Consider the following 18881-nt stretch of genomic DNA (forward strand, 5'->3'; position numbering starts at 1 on the left):
CCATGCCCAGCCATCATTTCCTGATATCCTGGCTTGTGCTTACATGCAGTTGGGACCTTGCAAATAAAACAGTAACGTGAACCATTGTGTGTGTGTGTGTGTGTGTATGCACACACCCATGCCCAGTCATCATTTCCTGATATCCTGGCTTGTGCTTACATGCAACTGGGATCTTGCAAATCAAGCAGTAACGTGAATCATTTTTTTTGTTCATGGCTAGCCAGTTCTGCATTGTCCAGACCAATTGAAAAGAGAGAGAGACTATGCTAATTGTGACTTCACAGTAGTCAATTCAGTCCATGGCTAATCTCCAGATTCTGGTTGAGCCATCCAGCCTGCTTAAATGCTAGTTTGTGTTATTTTTACCATAGTTGCTAACAAGTGGCACATGAACCGAATCCAGCTCCACTTCCTCTAACTTCCCTATTTGTGGCAGGCAAGGTGGGTACTCAGGAGCACTGCAAGGCTCCCAAGGCCAGCAGAAGAAGTGGGGGGAGAAAAGGTAGTTTTAAGAGACAGACCTAAACAACTACACATTGGAAGGCTCCCTCTCAATCATTATGAACTCTCTAGACCCATTTCTGGCCAATTCCTTCCCTCTTGTTTGCCCAGGGAAGTGTGGATGGAGCTCAGGGTGAATGGTCAAAACTGTTGGGGCCCTCCTTTTGTGGCCTTCTCCTCTTTGGGGCTCACGAGCCTCAGGGGGAGATCCTGGGGTACCCAGGCTTCAGCCTTGAAGAGTGGGAAAACTGGGGCCCTAGATCCAGAGGAAGTTGCGTGAAGGGGAAGGTGGGGGACAAAAGGGGACAAGGAGAAAACAGGGCTCAGCAGGCATGAGGGCAAGCTCCCAAGAACTGGTGGGCTGGCAAAGGAGGCTGCTGCGCTGAGAATGGGAGGGTGCGTTCTCGCCCTAGCCATGTCACCAACTCACTGGGTGACCTTTAGGCAAACTGCCCATTTTCTTACTTTGGATGAATTTACCAACTGATTTTCTGATTCTACAGAAGACATAGGGAACAAGGGCGAGAATTCTCAGGTATAAGTAGTAATCATCATCTTGCCAGGGCTCCTACATAATAGCTTTTTCTTAAAAATTTCCTCCCATACGTAGAAACTTTACTGTAATTGTAGAAACAATCATGCGAAAGAAATTAATCCAACTTTACCCAACTGCATTTCATCTCTCTGTCATCATTAGCCATTATATAACTAATGACAAGTTAATGTCTAAAGGTCACTGGCACCCCCTAAAACTCTATATTTAGGTGCAGGGAGGGCCTTGAACACTGCCAACCCATGAGAAAGTTGATTTGTAAATAATGACAACATCAACTCTAAGGTCTAGTAATGATTCCTTTATAATTTTAGTATGTCTGGCTGAGATACTACCAGGAAATTCCAGGAGAAACACAGCCTCTGAACCACAGCCAGCCAGATAAGAGCTGAGGCATAGAGGCCAAGATGAAGTCCCACCCCGAACCCAAGTCACACTGTCCGCAAGCATGCCAAGGCAGAATCTACTGTCGATCCCAGGTTTATGTGGATAAATGGCTACCAAGAAAGGAATAGGACTTAAATTGAAAATTAAGAGCGCATCTTGATTATTAGGGATTGGCTAGTCTGATGCAAGGACTATTGAGGCCTCACCACGCTTCTCTTTCGTGTCAATCCATATAGGTCAAAAATCTCTGCATGACAAAGAAAGAAGGGTCCCTCATGTAGACCAGTGCAGGTCCACTGGGCTACACTCTGCTGAGTGGGTCAGGTGAATCGCACCTAGAACATCACCTTGCACAAGTGCTTCCATGTTCCTGCTGAGAGGCTGGGCCTCTCCACGACTCCAAGGTGAGCTGTGTGCACCAGAGGCAAGGAGACGACAGCAGCCAGCGGTGCCGCTGGTCGTTTACACAGCTTCGGTTCGGCCATCAAGAAGTTATCCTGACCCTTCAATATCCCTCTCCTTTCCATTGTATTTTATTTTATTTATTTATTTTTGCAAGCTCTTGAGGATGTATTGTGTCCAGGGAAGGGCCTGGCCAGCGCCTGGCTCAGGCTGTCCAGCCCTCCCCAGCCAAGACGCCCCCACCATTTTCCATTTTAAACAGCATCCCCATCTTTACCAAAAACTCCTGGCAACCAAGAGGTTCAGATCTACATTCAGTTTTCCATGATAATCACCTTTTCCTCCTAGACCTACAAAGGAGTTTAGACAATGCCTGGTACTCACTAGCACTCAATGAATCTTTTCATCATCTATTTCTTGGCAATATTATCCAATATTAACCAGTATCCACAATAGCTGTTTTTAATCTTCTGCTTTACTTTGTGTTAACTATCTAGTCTAATGTGCATTTAATTATTGAAACTACCTCAATGCTTCTTACAAGAAGAAATACAATGAAAATAAAAGTATACCTGACTGACTAAAACACACACACACACACACACACACACACACACACTAAGAAACATGCAGATGCAGCGGGGGAAAAGAAACATGTACAAGACTCTTCACAGAAGCCCTGTTCCTATTAGCCCCTCATGGGAAACAACTCACAACACAAGCAGAATGGATCAATATCCTGGAGGACAGTCATAAAATGAAACACCTCGCAGCAATGAAAAACACTCCTACATGAAAAAATATGGGTGAATAGTTCAAATATAAAGTTAGACAAAAGAAGTTAAACATTAGAGAGTGCATATCGTATGATTCCACGTATATAAATTTCAAAAAGGGGCCAGACTAATGATTGCGACAGAAGTCAGGAGAGGACTGCCCTGGATGGGGGTGGTGACTGGGAGAGGCCATGGGAGGGCGTGTAGGGCTCCAGTAGTGCCCATTCCTGACTAGATGCTACTTACATGGATATGCTAACTTGGTGGAAGTTCATCAAGTTTCATACTTTTGATTTATTTTTCTCTATGTATGGTGTGTATCCAAAAAAGCTTACTCTAAAAAATAAGTAAACAAAAGCTGATACAATTCTTCACAGAAACACCCAGAAGAAAAGAAAGCAAGGAAGCCTATGACAGGTGATCCCTCTTCTCATTCCATCCAGGATTTTCTACATTGTATTTCCTTTCGAATTCAAGATGGGCAGAGTGAGCATCCTGTGTGCATTTCATGTTCAGGTCTCCGTGACCAGGGGTGGAGCTTCCTGGCAGGGCTTGTCTTTCAGTTATGTTCCATTACGACCAACTCTTCTGAATGATCCTTGTGGTTTTCTGGAGCTAGAAGGATCTCTGCCATCTAAATTTTGCTTGACACTTATTATACTTATCATAAGAGACTGTGGGGAAGGAGACTGTTAGCCAAAACGAGGTTTCTGCATTATCTACAGATTCCCTTTCCCACCTCCAAACCGGCATAACTGAGCGGTGAGAATGTACTTTCTGCCAATGTGGATGGGTCAGAGTCCTGCCTTGGTAAGAAGGGAACCTCCACACAAGAATAACTCCCACAGCTGTTCCTCTTTACTCATATTCTAAGAAGTAAAGCTCTGAACCCACAAAATTACAAAGCTAAAAACTGATGGTAATAAATGAAGGCATAGAATTCACGTGAAAATCGATGAAACAGAGAACAAAATCACAATAGAAAAAAGTCAAAACCCAAAGTTGGTTCCTCAAAACTGACAAACTTTTAGTTAGACTGACTCTAAAAAAGAGAAAAACGACTTAAATTACTAAAATGAGAAATCAGAGAACATGACAACCAACCCTGTAGAAATACAAAAAAAATTATAAAGGAATGCTATGAACAACTGTACGGAGGCAAATTAGGTAGTTGAGATGAAGCAGACACATTTCTGGAAAGACACAAATTAATCAAACTGATTCAAGAAGAAATAGAAAATACAAATAGACCCATAATAAGTAAAGAGACTGAATTAGTATTTAAAAAAAAAAAAAAAAAAACTTCCTACAAAGAAAGCCTAGGTCCAGATGGCTTCATTGGTGAAGTCTACCAAATATTTAAAGGATCAATACCAATTCTCCACAAACTCTTTCAAAAAGAAGAGGAGGGAATAGTCTCCAACTCATTTTATGAGGCCAATATTACTTTAATACCAAAACCAGACAAAGACATCATAAGAAAATTGCAGAATAGTATCTTTTATAAATATAGATGTAAAAATCTTTAACAAAATATCAGCAAATAGAACCCAGCAATAATAAAAAGGAGTATACACCATGACTTGGACAGGGATGCAGGTTGGCTTAATGTGTGAAAATAAATTAATGTGATACACCACAGCATTAGAATAAAGGACAAAACCCACATTATCATTTCAATTGATGCAGAAAAAGCAGTTGACAAAATTCAACACCCATTAATAATAAAAATAACAAACTAGAAATAGGAAGCCCTTTTCTTAACCTGATGAAGGGCATCTACAAAAGCCCATAGAAAACAACATACTCTGTAAAAGACTAGATAATTTCCCCTGCCTGAGATCAGGAATGAGACAAGGACGTCCATGCTTGCCACTTCTATTCAACATTGTACTGGAAGTTCTAGCCAGGGCAATTAAGGAAGAAAATAAAATAAAATGCATCTAGGTTAGAAAGGAAAAAATAAAACCATCTATATTAGTATTAATAGATGACACAATCTTGATGTAGAAAATTGTAAGGAATTCAAAAAAACTATTAGGACCAATAAACAAATTCAGCAAGGTTACAGTATACAAGATCAATTTATAAAATCTGTTGTATTTCCATATACTTGCAATGAACAATCCAAAAATGAAATTAAGAAAGCAACTGTATTTATAAGAGCATCAAAAAGAATAGCGCACGTTTGCATGCACACATGTGCACGCACGCACACACGCGTGCGCACACACACACACATTTAGGAATAGGCGTAACCAAAGAAATACAAGCTTTATATCCTGAAAAATACAAATCATTATTTAAAAAAATTAAAGACAACCTAAATAGATGGAAAGATATTTCATGTTCATGGATCAGAAGACTTAATATTTTTAATACGGAAATATTCCTCAAATTGATCTACAAATTCAATGCAATTCCTATTAAAATCCCAGCTGACTTTTTTTTTTTTTTCCAGAAATGGACAAGGTAATTCTAAAATTCATATGGAAATTCAGGGGCTTGGGAGACAGGAGGGTGACAGCTAAGAGGTGCTGGGTTTATTTTGGGGGTAATAAAAATGTTCCAGTCATGGCAATGGATGCACAACTATGCAAGTATATTAAAAGCCACTGAATTGCACACTTTCAATGGACGAATTGTATAATATGTGAATTATGTCTCAAAAAATAATTTTTTTAAAAGCTGACACGTGTGAACTGAAACTTGTGACTCAGTAGCCAGTGCTACTATAGGAATGCTCCCTTTAATGACTGCATTTCCTGGAGCTGCATTTTGCTTCTATAATTCTCTTTGTACACATGGGAAAGCTGACATTAGAAAAGTGACAAAATCTGAGGGGTTCAGGAAATGGAGAAATGGCCAGCACTGTGAGCTTCTCTGCCTTCAAGGGGTGAGGCCATACTGGATGGCACCCAAAGAGATACAGAGTTCCAGCCATGTGTCAAACTGGACTGGGGGAAGAGGGTGAGAAAGGAGGTCCTTAATGCACTTGGCGCCTTGGTTATTAAGAAGTGTCTAAAGCAGGGGAAAACTCTAGAGTCTATTTTTATGATATAAATATCACGTAAAAATGAACCCCAAACCTACTTCTAAATAGTTAATAATGAGGGGTCAGCATTTTAAAAATAAGAGCATTGAAAATCGCTAGAACAGATATTTTATGAATCCAGATAAGGACTAAAGAGTAAACACAGATTGTGAATTAAGCAAACTCACATGGTTCAACAAGGCTGTAGAAAAGGAGGATGAAAACTAAATTAAGATAAGCCTAGGGAAACAGCTAAGAATACGCGAACTCATCTGAATCCATGTAAGAAACACAAACTTGAACAAGAAGGTGACGAGAGAGAGAAATGCAAGGGTCAAAAGGATTATTAAGAGATGGCAACCTTGAAGAAATGCCAACTCCTCTGAAAGTACAACAATTATTTTCAGATGTTTGAAATCTTGATCTTCAGATGGAGAAAGTGTCTAGTCATGCCATCTCTATTAGTGCTTTCTCTGGGACTTCAGAAGCTGCCACCTCATCATCTCAGCTGTTTTTCTAATTTGAAAACATGGAAAAGGTCTTCAATATTTATTCATGTGTGTTCCCCTTTCCTTCACACAGAGATTCTGAAAAGCCAACATGTCTTGTCCTTATAAGAACAGGCAAAGGCCAGGGCGGTGGCTCATGCCTGTAATCCTAACACTTTGGGAGGCCAAAGTGGGTGGATCACCTGAGGTCAGGAGTTCAAGACCAGCCTGGCCAACATAGTGAAACCCTGTCTCTACCAAAAAAATGCAAAAATTGTCCCAGCGTGGTGGCTCACACCTGTAATCCCAGCACCCTGGGAGGCCAAGGCAGGCAGATCACAAAGTCAGGAGATCGAGACCATAATGGCCAACATGGTAAAACCCCATCTCTACTAAAATACAAAAAATTAGCCAGGCATGTTGGCATGCGCCTGTAGTTCCAGCTACTTGGGAGGCTGAGGCAGGGGAATCACTTGAACCCAGGAAGTGGAGGTTGTAGTGAGCCAAGATCACACCACTGTACTCCAGCCTGGTGACAGAATGAGGCTCTGTCTCAAAAAAAAAAAAAAAAAAATTGGCCATGTGTGGTGGTGTGTGCCTGTAATCTCAGCTACTTGGGAGGCTGAGGCAGGAGAATCACTTGAACCTGGGAGGTGGAGGTTGCAGATTGCACCACTGCACTCCAGCATGGGCAACATAGCGAGACTCCATCTCAAAAAAAAAAAATTAAAAATTAAAAAAATTTAAAAATGTAAAAGAGCAGGCAAAGATGGGAATTTAAGACTTGAATGGGAGGCATTGAGAATGAGTCAACAACCATTCCAGCCTCCCAGCCCTTCTCCTTGTCTCTCCCTCCTCTGGCTTCCTCTGGCCTGGGGAAGGCTCATGCTAAGACTGTAGCGACTCTCTGGCCCATTTTCCTCCAAGGTGATCAAGTCTTAAATTTAAAACTTAAAAAAGATAAAGAAGTTCTAAAGAGACATCACCTTCCAATCACTTGAAAATATTAGATTCTCCTTCTTACATCTAGTTCCATTTAGAACAAGATTTTAAGCAAAAGGATCAAGGAATTGCTGAAGAAATGTTAGAAGGGTGAGATTGATGTTAGATGTTAGATGGCTTACAGATAGCTTTATTTCTGATTGCTGTCTGATGATGAGGTCTTATAATAAATGGAATGAAAATTCCAAAAACCAATAGTGATGGCTGCAAATGGCACCCAAGCACTGAGATGAGAACTTTCTCCTACTTAAAATGTCTCTGGTAGTGCACAGATACTTGCTGAAGATATAAAAAGTAATGAGGAATCTCTACTAAACTGGAAAACGAGACTTGTTCATTTGATTTTCTTTTAGGGAAAAAATCTACTCTTGTACTTCTCATCATCCTTGAATTTTCCCAAGTTTCCCTCCCATCCCATAGCCTACAAGTGAGGACATCAGCTTTCATACTTCTCTCCTGAGTAGACACGGGCTCTCCGAGTGAGAGTGTAGGTTTTTGTGTTTGCTCCTTTGCGGAGAGGATCGTCCAGAGGTGACTGGCATGGTGGATCCTCCAGAGGGTTCCAGTAGCTCTGCTCACACATACCCCGCAACAAGATCTCTGCCAGCTGCCTGGCTATTGTCTGGGAACATAAACGAGGAAAAGCACAGCCATGAATCTATTTTGTATTAGTCATTCATTCAGTCAGTCAATAAATATTTATATCATCACATTGTGCTAAGCACTACTGCAAGGCTCATAATTAAAATTTTTTCTTTTACGATGGTAATTGTACCAGTTTATGACAAGAAAAGAAAACATGATTCACTAAGATGTTTGAACACTTAAAAAAAAAAGGTTCATGTACTTCAAATGCTGCCCCATTAGTCACACTCTGGAATACTAAACATATTTTATACCTGAAACAACTGAAACTTTTGGCTAAGCCCTTTCCCAAGAGCTCTTATAAATAACAGGTGAGCTGCAGATATTAGCATCACTAATGATGTGTGCTAAACCTCAAACCTGGCAAAAAGCTTGTACTCAGCTTAGATAATGCTATCCCTGAAAAAATTATCCTCACTGAAAATCCAGTGTCTACTGTAGACATCTTCTTTCTTAAATGTACCAACGGCAGGCCCTATACGTCCCACCTCCAAGGACTCTGCACCTGAGTGTCTATTCTCAGCGCATCCTGGGCTCCTGGCCCAGAGGTTCTCACCTGCCTTGTGCAATAGGGAAGGCAAAGTGGGAACATGGTTCCGATCAAGAAAGACGTTTCTTCAAAGCTGGATGGGTATCCCCTTCTGCACAGTGAAAACCCAGAAACATCTGGATCCTGTCCTCCAAGTTAGATGCAGATTAATAAGCTTTCCCAAACTTCCGTAACTCCACTGCCTAAAACAGTACCATATATAATACAATGTATGGGGGAAAGAATGCATGGTATGTACTAAGAGGTGTTTTGTTGACTGATGCATGTCAGTTCACTTAGCTTATAATCTTCCAGTAACAAAGAAGAGGATAAATAATTTTTAAAAATTCCTCTGAAAAGAGAAGCACTGCATCCCAGGGTAGTTCACTCTACCCATGGTCAGCCAGAGGAGGCACCAGAACCCAGCATGGTTTTCCACCAGGTTTCAGCATTCTTTGAAGATGCAGACAAAGACTGCTGATCTTCTGAGAAGGAGCCTTTTTTAAAAAAATAGGTAAATGTTTCAGAAGAGGGCTTTGCTAAGCTTTCATCCCTATGAAATCTCTTAAAACACCACAAGGAAAGTTAAATCCAACCAAATCACTAACAGAGTGGTTTCTGATAACCACTGGGTAAAGGCAAACTTTCTTTATTATTCCCAAGTAAGACCCATTGGCATTAAATGTCTATAAAAATGTGAAATTAAATGCACTCTGATCATCCCCAACTGAGCAATCTGTAAAGATCTCATAAGAACACAATTTTCAGGACCTAAACAGCTCCTGAACTGTTTTCTTAAGCCTTCCATTATAGTTTCATTTTGATCTCATTGCAGTCATATAAGCTAATGACTTTTGCTGGAAACTTCAACTGGCAAAAATAACTTCCACTCACTACAGCTGAGAAATAAATGTTAAAAGAAAAAAAAAGGAACAAGGAATTTCATTTTCTGAATATATTTGCCATGGAGGGATTTTAAAGTTGTAAAAATTTCTGCCCTAAACAGTTTGCTTGTTCACTACTAGATAGCTCACGCTAGGTCTCATTTTCCCTCAGGGTATTAACCTTCCTGAGAGATTTTTTTTTTTAATGGGGTTTTGATGTGATTGCATATTTTAAAGACATCGCTTCATCAGTGCTCTACCTATTCAGAAGGCCATTTGGTTATGTCCACTGAAAGCTCAAATGAAGTTCAGAAAAAAACGATAAATATGAGATTACCAGCAAGATCACCAATATCTAGCATACTTTTTACACTCAACCTATATTTAGCCTGTAGTTTAAATGCATCAAATTGTTGGTAACTATAAAATAAATTCAGAATCAAAGGAGAGAAAGGTGGGAAGTGGGCCTGAAATAAGACCTGGATGTTTATGTACAAATTTGGTCATGAAATGCCCTTTGTGTGTGTGTGTGTGTGTGTGTGGTGTATGTGTTTTAAACCTTGTGGTGAAATTCACATAACATAAAAGTCACCATTTTAATTCTTTAAAGTGCACAATCCAATGGCATTCGGGACACTCACAATGTTGTGCAACCATTAGCACTATCTAGTTCCAGAACATTCCAGAACATCACCCCAGAAGGAAACCCTATATCCTTTAGGCAATCACTCCCCACTTCCCCTCCCTCTCAGACTCTGGGAACAACCAATATGCTTTCTGGCTCCATGGATTTGCCTATTTTGGTCATCTTATACAAATTAAAGTATGTGATATGGGTCTTTTTGCGACCAGCTTCTGTTACTTAGCATGAAGTTTTCAAGGTTCATCCATATCATTGTGTATGTATCAGTACTTCATTCTTTTTTATGGTTGAATGATATTCCATTGCATGGGTATACCACATGTTGTTTATCCATTCATCAGTTCTAGACATGTGGATTGCTTCCACCTTTTGGCTCTCATAAATGGTGCTGCTATGAGCATCCATGTACAAGTTTTCGTTGGAACATCTGTGTTGTTTGCTTTGAAACAGGGTCTCAGGATGTCACCCAGGCTGGAGTGCAGTGGTGCAATCACACATAGCTCACTGCAGAACACCTGTTTTTAATATTTGGAGTATATATCTAAGAGTGGAACTGTTGAAAACATACTTTAAAATCCTTCTCTGCTATGATCTCACACCAGATAGTTTACAAAGCAACTTTTCTACCTCATAAGAATATTATAAATTTGCAATTATCAGCTAATCTAAAAATATCATAGTTATTAAGGCTGATGGAAACACTGCTTATGAATGTCATTAGCTGGAGAAACTTTCTAATGTCCAATGTAAATCAAATCAAGAAACCAGTGAGAGTCGAGAATATGAACAAATGCTCCATACTTAAGTAATTTTGAAAGACTGACTTTTTAAATGCGCTTTTAAAACAATTATGAAAACACTTGCCAATTCAGTCAGTTACTTTCATCATGCTTCCAAATCTTGGAAGAAGCTGTTCATATTGATCAGTTGGGAAGTTTTATGAAATACTGAGAGGAGGTAAATTTGAGAGAAAAGACAACATTCTTGTAAGTTCTTTTGCCTTGAAGAACCCTAAAAATGGAAATATTTTGTTTGAACTTCTTAAGGCACTTATAAATCACATAGATATATAAGTAAATTTTGAAGGCAACTGAGCTCTTGGTGGTGGTGATGACAGGGGGTGTGTGTGTGTGTGTGTGTGTGTGTGTGAAGTTGCCCATCCTGTCTCACCCCCATAATTCTAGGAAAGCCCAGCTTGGCCATCTGGCCCCATGAGTTGTATGTCTACATCTTAAAACTCTGGAGACACCACAATGAAGTCATTTCCTATGACATGAATCTCTTAGCCTTGCCCAACTGAATACTCTCCCACAGTATTTAAAGGATTCATGATAAAGAAAGGACAAAAGTATGGGTGACAAAAGATAAACTGCAACCTTCCATGAGGTTGCTACATCAACTGTGACATGTGGCATTTGCTTAGCTTTTCATAAGCACCAGTCCTCCACTCAAGCACTCACTGGCTATGGTTATATAGGGCAAGTTGTAGAGGTCTACCTAATGAACGTCCCTAGATAGGAAAGTGAAAGGATTAAAAAGGCAAAGAAAGAATTCAAGTCAACAGGAGAGCCAAAGTGCTAACCAAACAGTTAATTTAACTATGTTGTATATTTCTCTTCCAAGTTGTATAGTTAATACAATTAGCCAAACAACTAGCAGCCCTTAGGATCCAATGTGTCTTATTCTGTCTGGGTTTGGTATGAATCATAAGCACACACCAACCCCTCAACACCCTGGCAGCCATGAGGGCCTACATTCTACCTGCCTTAACAGGTGCAATTCTCAGGTTTCAGCAGAGAATGCTGCCAACACAGGAAAGGATACTCAAAATCATTAGCCAACAGGGAAGTGCCAATCAAACCACAATGGAATATCACTGCATTCCCACCAGGATGGTTACACCTAAAAAGATAATAACAACTGTTGGTGAGGGTGTGGAGAAATTGGAACCCTCATAACTGCTGGTGGGAATGTAATATGGTACAGCTGCTTTGGAAAACAGTCTGGCAGCACCTCAAATTGTTAAACAGTTACCATATGACCCAGCAATTCCACTTCTAAGTATACAGCCAAGAGAAAGAACACATATGTCCTCAAAAAAACTACATGAATGTTCATAGCAGCGTTACTTGTAATTGCCCCAAAGTAGAAACAACCCAATGTCCATCAGCTGATGAACGGACAAATAAAATGTGATACATCCATTCAATAGAATATTATTTGGCAATAAAAAGGAAAGAAATACTGATCACGCTGTGACCCAGAGGAACCTTGAAAGCATTATGATAAGTAAAGAAAGTCAGTCACAAAAAGAGCACAAATTAGTCGGGTGTGGTGATGTGCACCTGTAGTCCCAGCTACTCAGAGGCTGGGGCAGGATGCAACGAGCCAGGATTGTGCCATTGCACTCCAGCCTGGGTAACAGAGCGAGACTCTATCTCAAAACAAAAAAACAAAACCACAAATTGTATCATTCCAGTTATAGGAAATGCCCCAAATAGGCAAATCCATAGAAACAGAAAGTAAATTAGTGGTTGCCAGGGACTAGGGGGAGGGGAAAATGGGGATTGACTACTAATGAGTATAGAGTTTCTTTTGGGGGTGATTAAGATGTCCTGAAATCAAATATTAGTGATAGCTGGACAATTCTGTGAATATGCTAAAAACTTTAAATGAGTAAACTGCTATTTATATATTATACATTTATATTATATATTACATATATTTATATATTATAATTATATATTACAAATATGTCACATAAATATCTATTATGACACAGAAGTGAAAGAGCGTGCTCAAATTCATAAGCCCAGTGACATATACTTACAACAAATATTTAAATATATGTGACATATATTTATTATAAAAATAAATATAGCTGCAGTTAAACAAAGGATGGGCATGAATATGGTAGTCTAACTTTGTTCCATATATTTATAATAAATATATGTCACATATATTTATAATACATAAATGTCAAAAAATATGAATGTAAATACCTATGAGACAAGTGCCTGCTGGCCTCAATCAAGTCACTGGTCACACTTACCATTCGCAGGTTTTGAGTTGTTCTCGTTTCAACTGCTCTGAGCAGCTCTCTAAACCTTCCGACTCCTCTTGTCAAGTTCCTGTGTGGACACAGAATTGGACGGTTTTCATCTGGCATGTATTAATATCAAATGCATTACATGCACGTTTCAATGCATTTTGTCTGCATAAAAGCTGTTGGCTAGATTTTAAGCAAACGATTACTCTGCACGTGTCTAGCCATCTTTGGGTAAATGAAACATCTGACCTAAGATTGATGGCCTTTTGAGTTTTCTAACGCCTAGCACATTTTCTCTAAAAAATAACAATTTGAAAATCAGTTGAGGCCAACAAATTAAAAAGCAAGATACCTTAGAAGAGTCTGTGTTCAAACTCTCAATGGCTCTGTGGAGTGGGACTGAAATCTATATTTTCATTTAAAAGGTGGGAGACAACACTGGGCAAAAGCGCACCGGAATATGAGCAAGGCACTGTATGCACCATGGGTAAGGATAAAATATGAAGATGAAAGGCACGAGAAAACAGGAACTCCACCAAGCAACCACTCTGCATCTTTGAGAACGTAAACTTACCAAACCCGGTAAATTCATCAAACCAACCCTCCTCCAAACCCCACACTGACAAAAAGAAGCAAAAGGGTGAGAGGCCCCTTCTGAGAGCGAGTGTGTGACAACTGGAACCAAGCTCCCTGAGTGTGAGCACAGCACACCTCATCTCACTGCCACTCACACCCCACAGGGACACATTTGGTGACATGTTTCATTAAGAGACAAATAATTACTTTGTAACATCCTGGTCAATATTTTCAAGCCCCACTTGTCCTCTCTGAAAGCTGCATCCAGCCTGTTGAGCTGGGAAGCTCCCCAGCCGGTCCCTTTACATTAAGCGCTGCCACCACCTATGACATAACTCGGCGATATTTATAACCCGCTCATTAGAACATATCTCATCTTTCCAAAAAGCCACAGCGTGGGTCAGCCAGCGCACACGTGTCAGCCAGCCTCTGCAGGCCATGGCAGATGCTCTAGGTATTTGGCTTTCTTCTTGGATGACATTTTGAATCACGCAAAGGTATTAAATCAAACCTGAATGTGGGTTCTCTAGGTTGCAAGCACTCATGAGGGCTATTAATTCGCATCTTATACCTACATGACATCCCAGGGCTCTCATGTACAAGAATGGCCCCAGAACTTTAAGATAATGGTTTATTGGCATAGGTACATAAATACTCCCATAGTCCTCTCACCCCCACATATCAGATGATATCAGATCAGAAGCTTGATGGTGGCATTAAAAAGAGAAGCTGTGCTCAGGACGCCAAGCAGCACTAAAGGAAATCTAACAGAGACGTGAATAAAGATTAAGTAACAGGCCCTGGGACATGCAATCTACTCTGCTTTCTCCTTCATTTGCTTTTATGGGATCCATGTTCACAGGCAACAAAGTGCATTTGCTTTGGACTGAAGCTCAGTTCTCTTAAGTAACATGGAGGGAAGGAAATAGCTACAGCTAAACAAAGGATGGGAATGAATATGGTAGTCTAACTTTGTTCCAGAATCACGGATTAAACTCCTACTGGGTACAGAAGGGATGGTACTTTGAATTGTATGAAATAAGCTGTGACTGAGGCAACACAAGTGGAGACCCTGGTGGAAGGGGCTGATTTACCAGGTAGAAATCAGGCCTGGAATAAGCAGTATCAAACCTAAATATTGCAAGCCAGGGAAGCCTACAAATAGGAACTGGTCATTGAGAATGTTTCCAGTGTCCTAGGAAACAGAATGAGCTACTTAGACAGTTACAGAAGCATAGAATTTTCCAGCTATAAATGATCCAACAGAATCTGGTCCATTATGACACAGAAGCGAAGGGCTTGCTCAAGCTCACAGGCCCCGTGAGAGAGACAGTGAGCTGGGAGCTTTCTACCCTACTCTGTTACCTTCCTGGGTACACATAAGCTCCAAAACAGAAGTGTAACTCTAGAGGAAGGAACAAAATATGAATCCAAGAGTTCAGGTCTATGTTTTGCATCATTAATATGCAAATTACTTCATATATTCATAACATAAATTCTGTGTGTCCCAGTGATGACAGCTAATGAAATACTCATTACTCGTCCAAAACTGGAAAGAAAATCCGTTGGCCCAGGGGAAGAAGTCCAGTGAATGCGGGTAATGCCCTGGGCTGCCAAAAGAGATCGATGACGGATAGAGAAATTCAATTCCCCGGTTAAGATGCAAGACGGTTTCTCCCGCGCAGGACCGAGGCCCTCTGGTGGAGGAACAGAGGAAGTCTCCACCCCGAAGGAGGCCAGGCAGGATGGGGCAACACCAGCCACTGGGTGCGCATTCCCAATTAAGCCTTTGAAGCAAATACAAGTTTTTCTCAAACTGTTTCCAGTTTATTCCTGGAGAGAGTTTAAGATTCAGAAGCAAAATCTTCCTCAAGCTGGGAAGAATCTGCTTGTAAACAAAGAAGCCACAGTAACCACAGAGCTGAGAAGGCCTGAAGCTACAGCCCACTGCAATGACTCTGGCACCCAGAAGGGTCCCCACCCCCACCACAGATCAATCGGACAGCAAGAAGAGGTGAAACAGGCACATCTTAAAGTGCCCAAATGCAAAAACACAGTTCTCAGGAAATCCTGTCATCCAAACATGTTGAAATCACATAATTGTATTCAACTGATCGCTTCCACTGTTGCCATGAGAGCAGAAAAAGAAAAATGTGCAAGTACATGGATAATCAGAACAAAAAATAAAAGGAAGTTAACTTGCAAGAATTATATTCCAAATGCTATGAGATAACCCAATTTGAGAGAGGCAAACAAAACCCACACGATTGCCTTCATATCTCCGAACTGTTAGTTAATTCTTAAAATGTTGAGATCAATTAAGTATCTAAGAAGGAACTGTTGCTTAAAACTCCACTTCAAAATGAAGATAAAAGAGCCAAGGAATCTCCCAATCTCCCTGTTTTGAGGGTTTCCACAGACCCCTGACATTAGGTCATGTATTCCATTTCAACACCCTTGTCTGAGAAAGTGCAATGATGTCAGAATTCATTATGGTTAAACTATTCTCAAAACAAATGTCCCTGCCAGCATTCGCGCAGCGGGCACTCTGGCAAGCTGTCAGAACTTGGGGTTCATCTCCTGCACTTTGCTTCACAAGCTTCCTGAGCTGGGTGCATTTCCTTCCACGTGGAATGGTTCCCAACAGCTCGGCTGGGCCCAAGGAGGAAAGGGCCTGCAGTCTCCGGAGTGCCAGCTGCTCGTTCCGCCTGACAGGCAAAGCTCTCCTTTCACTCACCAACATCACTGTCCTCAGCCCATTATGGAGAGCTCAGGCCAGAGTCCCACAGCCTTGCTCTCATTCAGATCCTTGTTTTCCCATTGGCAGGAAAGCCTACCACTTTTCATGGGGACACAGTCTACTCTTCCCTTGACCTACTTCTATCTTTTCTTCTCTCCTATCTTTTCCATCTGGTTTTATCCTCCTCCTGCTGAACCTCCTTCCAGGGCTTGTCTGCTGACTTACCAGCATTCGACCCTCCCTCTCGACCCTCTATCCTGGCGATGGGCTCCGGTTCCCCCTTGGGCCCCGTGGCAGCATCTTTCCAGGCTCTGAAATGTACATTCTAACGTACAAACTCACTGCACCTGGTTTCGTCCTGTTCTATGACTCTGAACCACATTCTCGACAAATGCCATCTGTCCCTCTGTAATCAAACCAAGGAGGAAATGTAAATGGGAAGAAAGCCAGAGCTCCAAAATCAAAATGGAAAACCAAGGCTAGCGAAACTTGGGGACGTGAGAATCATTTCAGCTTGTCATGAGTGGCTACTTCAATAACAAGCTCAATACATTTTTGTTGTGTGGTTATTTCTCCTTTTATTTCTTGGGAGTAGGGTGGGAAAAGACAATTCTTCCCTTTAACTTGTCCTTCCAAATTAGCTTCAGACCTCAAAATCTGACCCAGGCACCAATACACTTAAATTCAATATCACCTGTCATTGTCGTGCAAACTCAAAGTAGTGATATGAATAAAAGACTGGGTCAATTTCCTGGGTAACGAGAAAAAGGTGGCCTGCTAGAGTCTATTCAATATTTTTTTCTCTTCGGTGGCTGAGAATTTTATAACTAAAGATCAAACACAGTAAGTCAACCCAGTAGATCTCAAAGAGCAAAGAAACCGTCTGCCTTTCTCCATGTTTTCTTCCCACCAACCAGCACTCCTGAAACACTGAAGCAGGAGGTTACTTCCACAATTACTGAGCACTGTTTCCCAGCAGGGGCCAGGGTGGTCCCTGAGGACACACTGCTGAGCAGGGGACACCATCCCTGCCTCAGGGAGCTGAGATGGCTTCACATCCCCCACAAGAACGTAAGTGCCTCCAAGACAGAGGCCTTGGCTTTATTCACTGACATAACCCAAGCCTCTGAAACAGAGCCTGGCATACAGGAGGCACCCAATTAATATTTGTTGAATGAAAAAGAACCACCATCAGCCAAATGAACCAAGACCACGAGGGGATACATTTCCTACCCATTTCTTATCTCAATGTTTCTCACTGAGCACAGTCCAGCAGACAGCAAAGCACCACACTCTCTTAACTAGAATAGTCTTGTGTGTCCTCGGGGCTTTCCTTGTAGCGTGGAGACCTGGGGGAGCAGTACTCCTACACCAGTGACATGCCCAGCCTAACAGCTTCTAGAGAGCTTTGTGGATAATGGGGATTTTGAGGTTTTTAAAGAAAAGTTCCAGGCATTTCAGGGAAACTTTCCTGCCCCTGTGCCTTCACACATGCTCCTCTGTCTACGGGGTCAAGACCCAGGGCCGAGGCCAGCCTAGATAGCACTTTCCACCTTTCCACACTGATTTTCATTTGAGTTTATATCTGTTCACCAACCAAACTGCAATCACTGTGAGAGCAAAGGCCCCTTCTGTACACACCCCTCCTTGTCTCAACTGCCTCACAGGGCCAGCCAGTACCTGTGACATTTAACAAGCTGGGTACCCCCAAAAGAAAGAAAAGAGTGAGCACCATCTTATCTTCTCAGACCCCTTTCCCCATCTCCTTGCTGAAAAGAGTTATCTTAGTTACAAAGGGGACAACTAAAGCAGGTACTTGGTATATCCATGAGAATCATATACCTATACCCTTTATGGTACGTATCTGCTTTTCCGGAGTTGTAAGTGTTGACAATGACAATGTTATTCTGGACACTGTCAACACTTAGAACTCCGGAAAAGCAGATACAGACCATGTATCTTCTAGGTTCATCACTTTTAGTTCTCAGGCTTGAGAATTTATGTAACCCTTAATATCATCTATCTTGAAAAAGTCTGAAATCAAAACCAGATATCTAGATCTGGAAAGTGGGAGAAGAACAGATACCCTTCACAGTCCAAAAGGACACTGTGGCCGGCTGTCAGGGAGCTGTTTTTCCCAGAATGGAGTCCAGCTTCCCCCTCTGTACACACTCTCCTCCTCATATCCAATGACACGCATTTGTGAAGACAGATGGCTTGCTGTAGTCAGGGGCCAGGGATCAAACCCACAACCTTGGCCTCGTTAGCGAAGGGCTCTCTCTGATCCACGGAGCAAGCCAGCTGCAGCCTGGACATAGTGACGGAGGGTGTAACAGCCATCCATGCCGGGATGTGAACAAGCAGGCGAGGCTTCCAGATGTCTCGTCTCAAACCTAATGAGAGCTGTACTGGGCTTAACAACATTTTTTGGACTACCTCAGCAATCAAGGCATCCTGGTGACAAAAGCAGAGTAAATTAAACATTTGGTCAGCTGGCCAGGTGGCACACAGTACAGGGAGTCGGGACTACGGCCCAGGCAGAGTAGGTGGCACCAGACACATAAAGTCAAAGAAGTCACAGAGAGTGGCTTCTTGGAGTTCATACTTCATGGGCCAGGACAGGAACACATAAACAAGTCCTTCCAACATGAGGTGCACAAGGCCTATGAATG

The 18881-nt window shown here is 41.5% G+C and overlaps 1 protein-coding gene across 3 annotated transcripts in view; it reads right to left on the reverse strand.

Moving 5' to 3' along the window:
* TTC7B (tetratricopeptide repeat domain 7B) overlaps window positions 1–18881 on the reverse strand; it is a 271311-nt gene that overhangs the window by 143164 nt on the left and 109266 nt on the right. For all 3 annotated transcript variants that reach the window (XM_037984383.2, XM_007987574.3, XM_037984385.2), the window contains exons 6-7: window positions 12897–12975; window positions 7593–7765 (exon numbers count right to left, since the gene is read on the reverse strand). In XM_037984383.2, the coding sequence (XP_037840311.1) occupies window positions 7593–7765; window positions 12897–12975 (252 nt within the window). The remainder of the gene's footprint in view (window positions 1–7592; window positions 7766–12896; window positions 12976–18881) is intronic.

This window comes from Chlorocebus sabaeus, chromosome 24, assembly GCF_047675955.1.
Source record: "Chlorocebus sabaeus isolate Y175 chromosome 24, mChlSab1.0.hap1, whole genome shotgun sequence".
Lineage (NCBI taxonomy): Eukaryota > Metazoa > Chordata > Mammalia > Primates > Cercopithecidae > Chlorocebus > Chlorocebus sabaeus.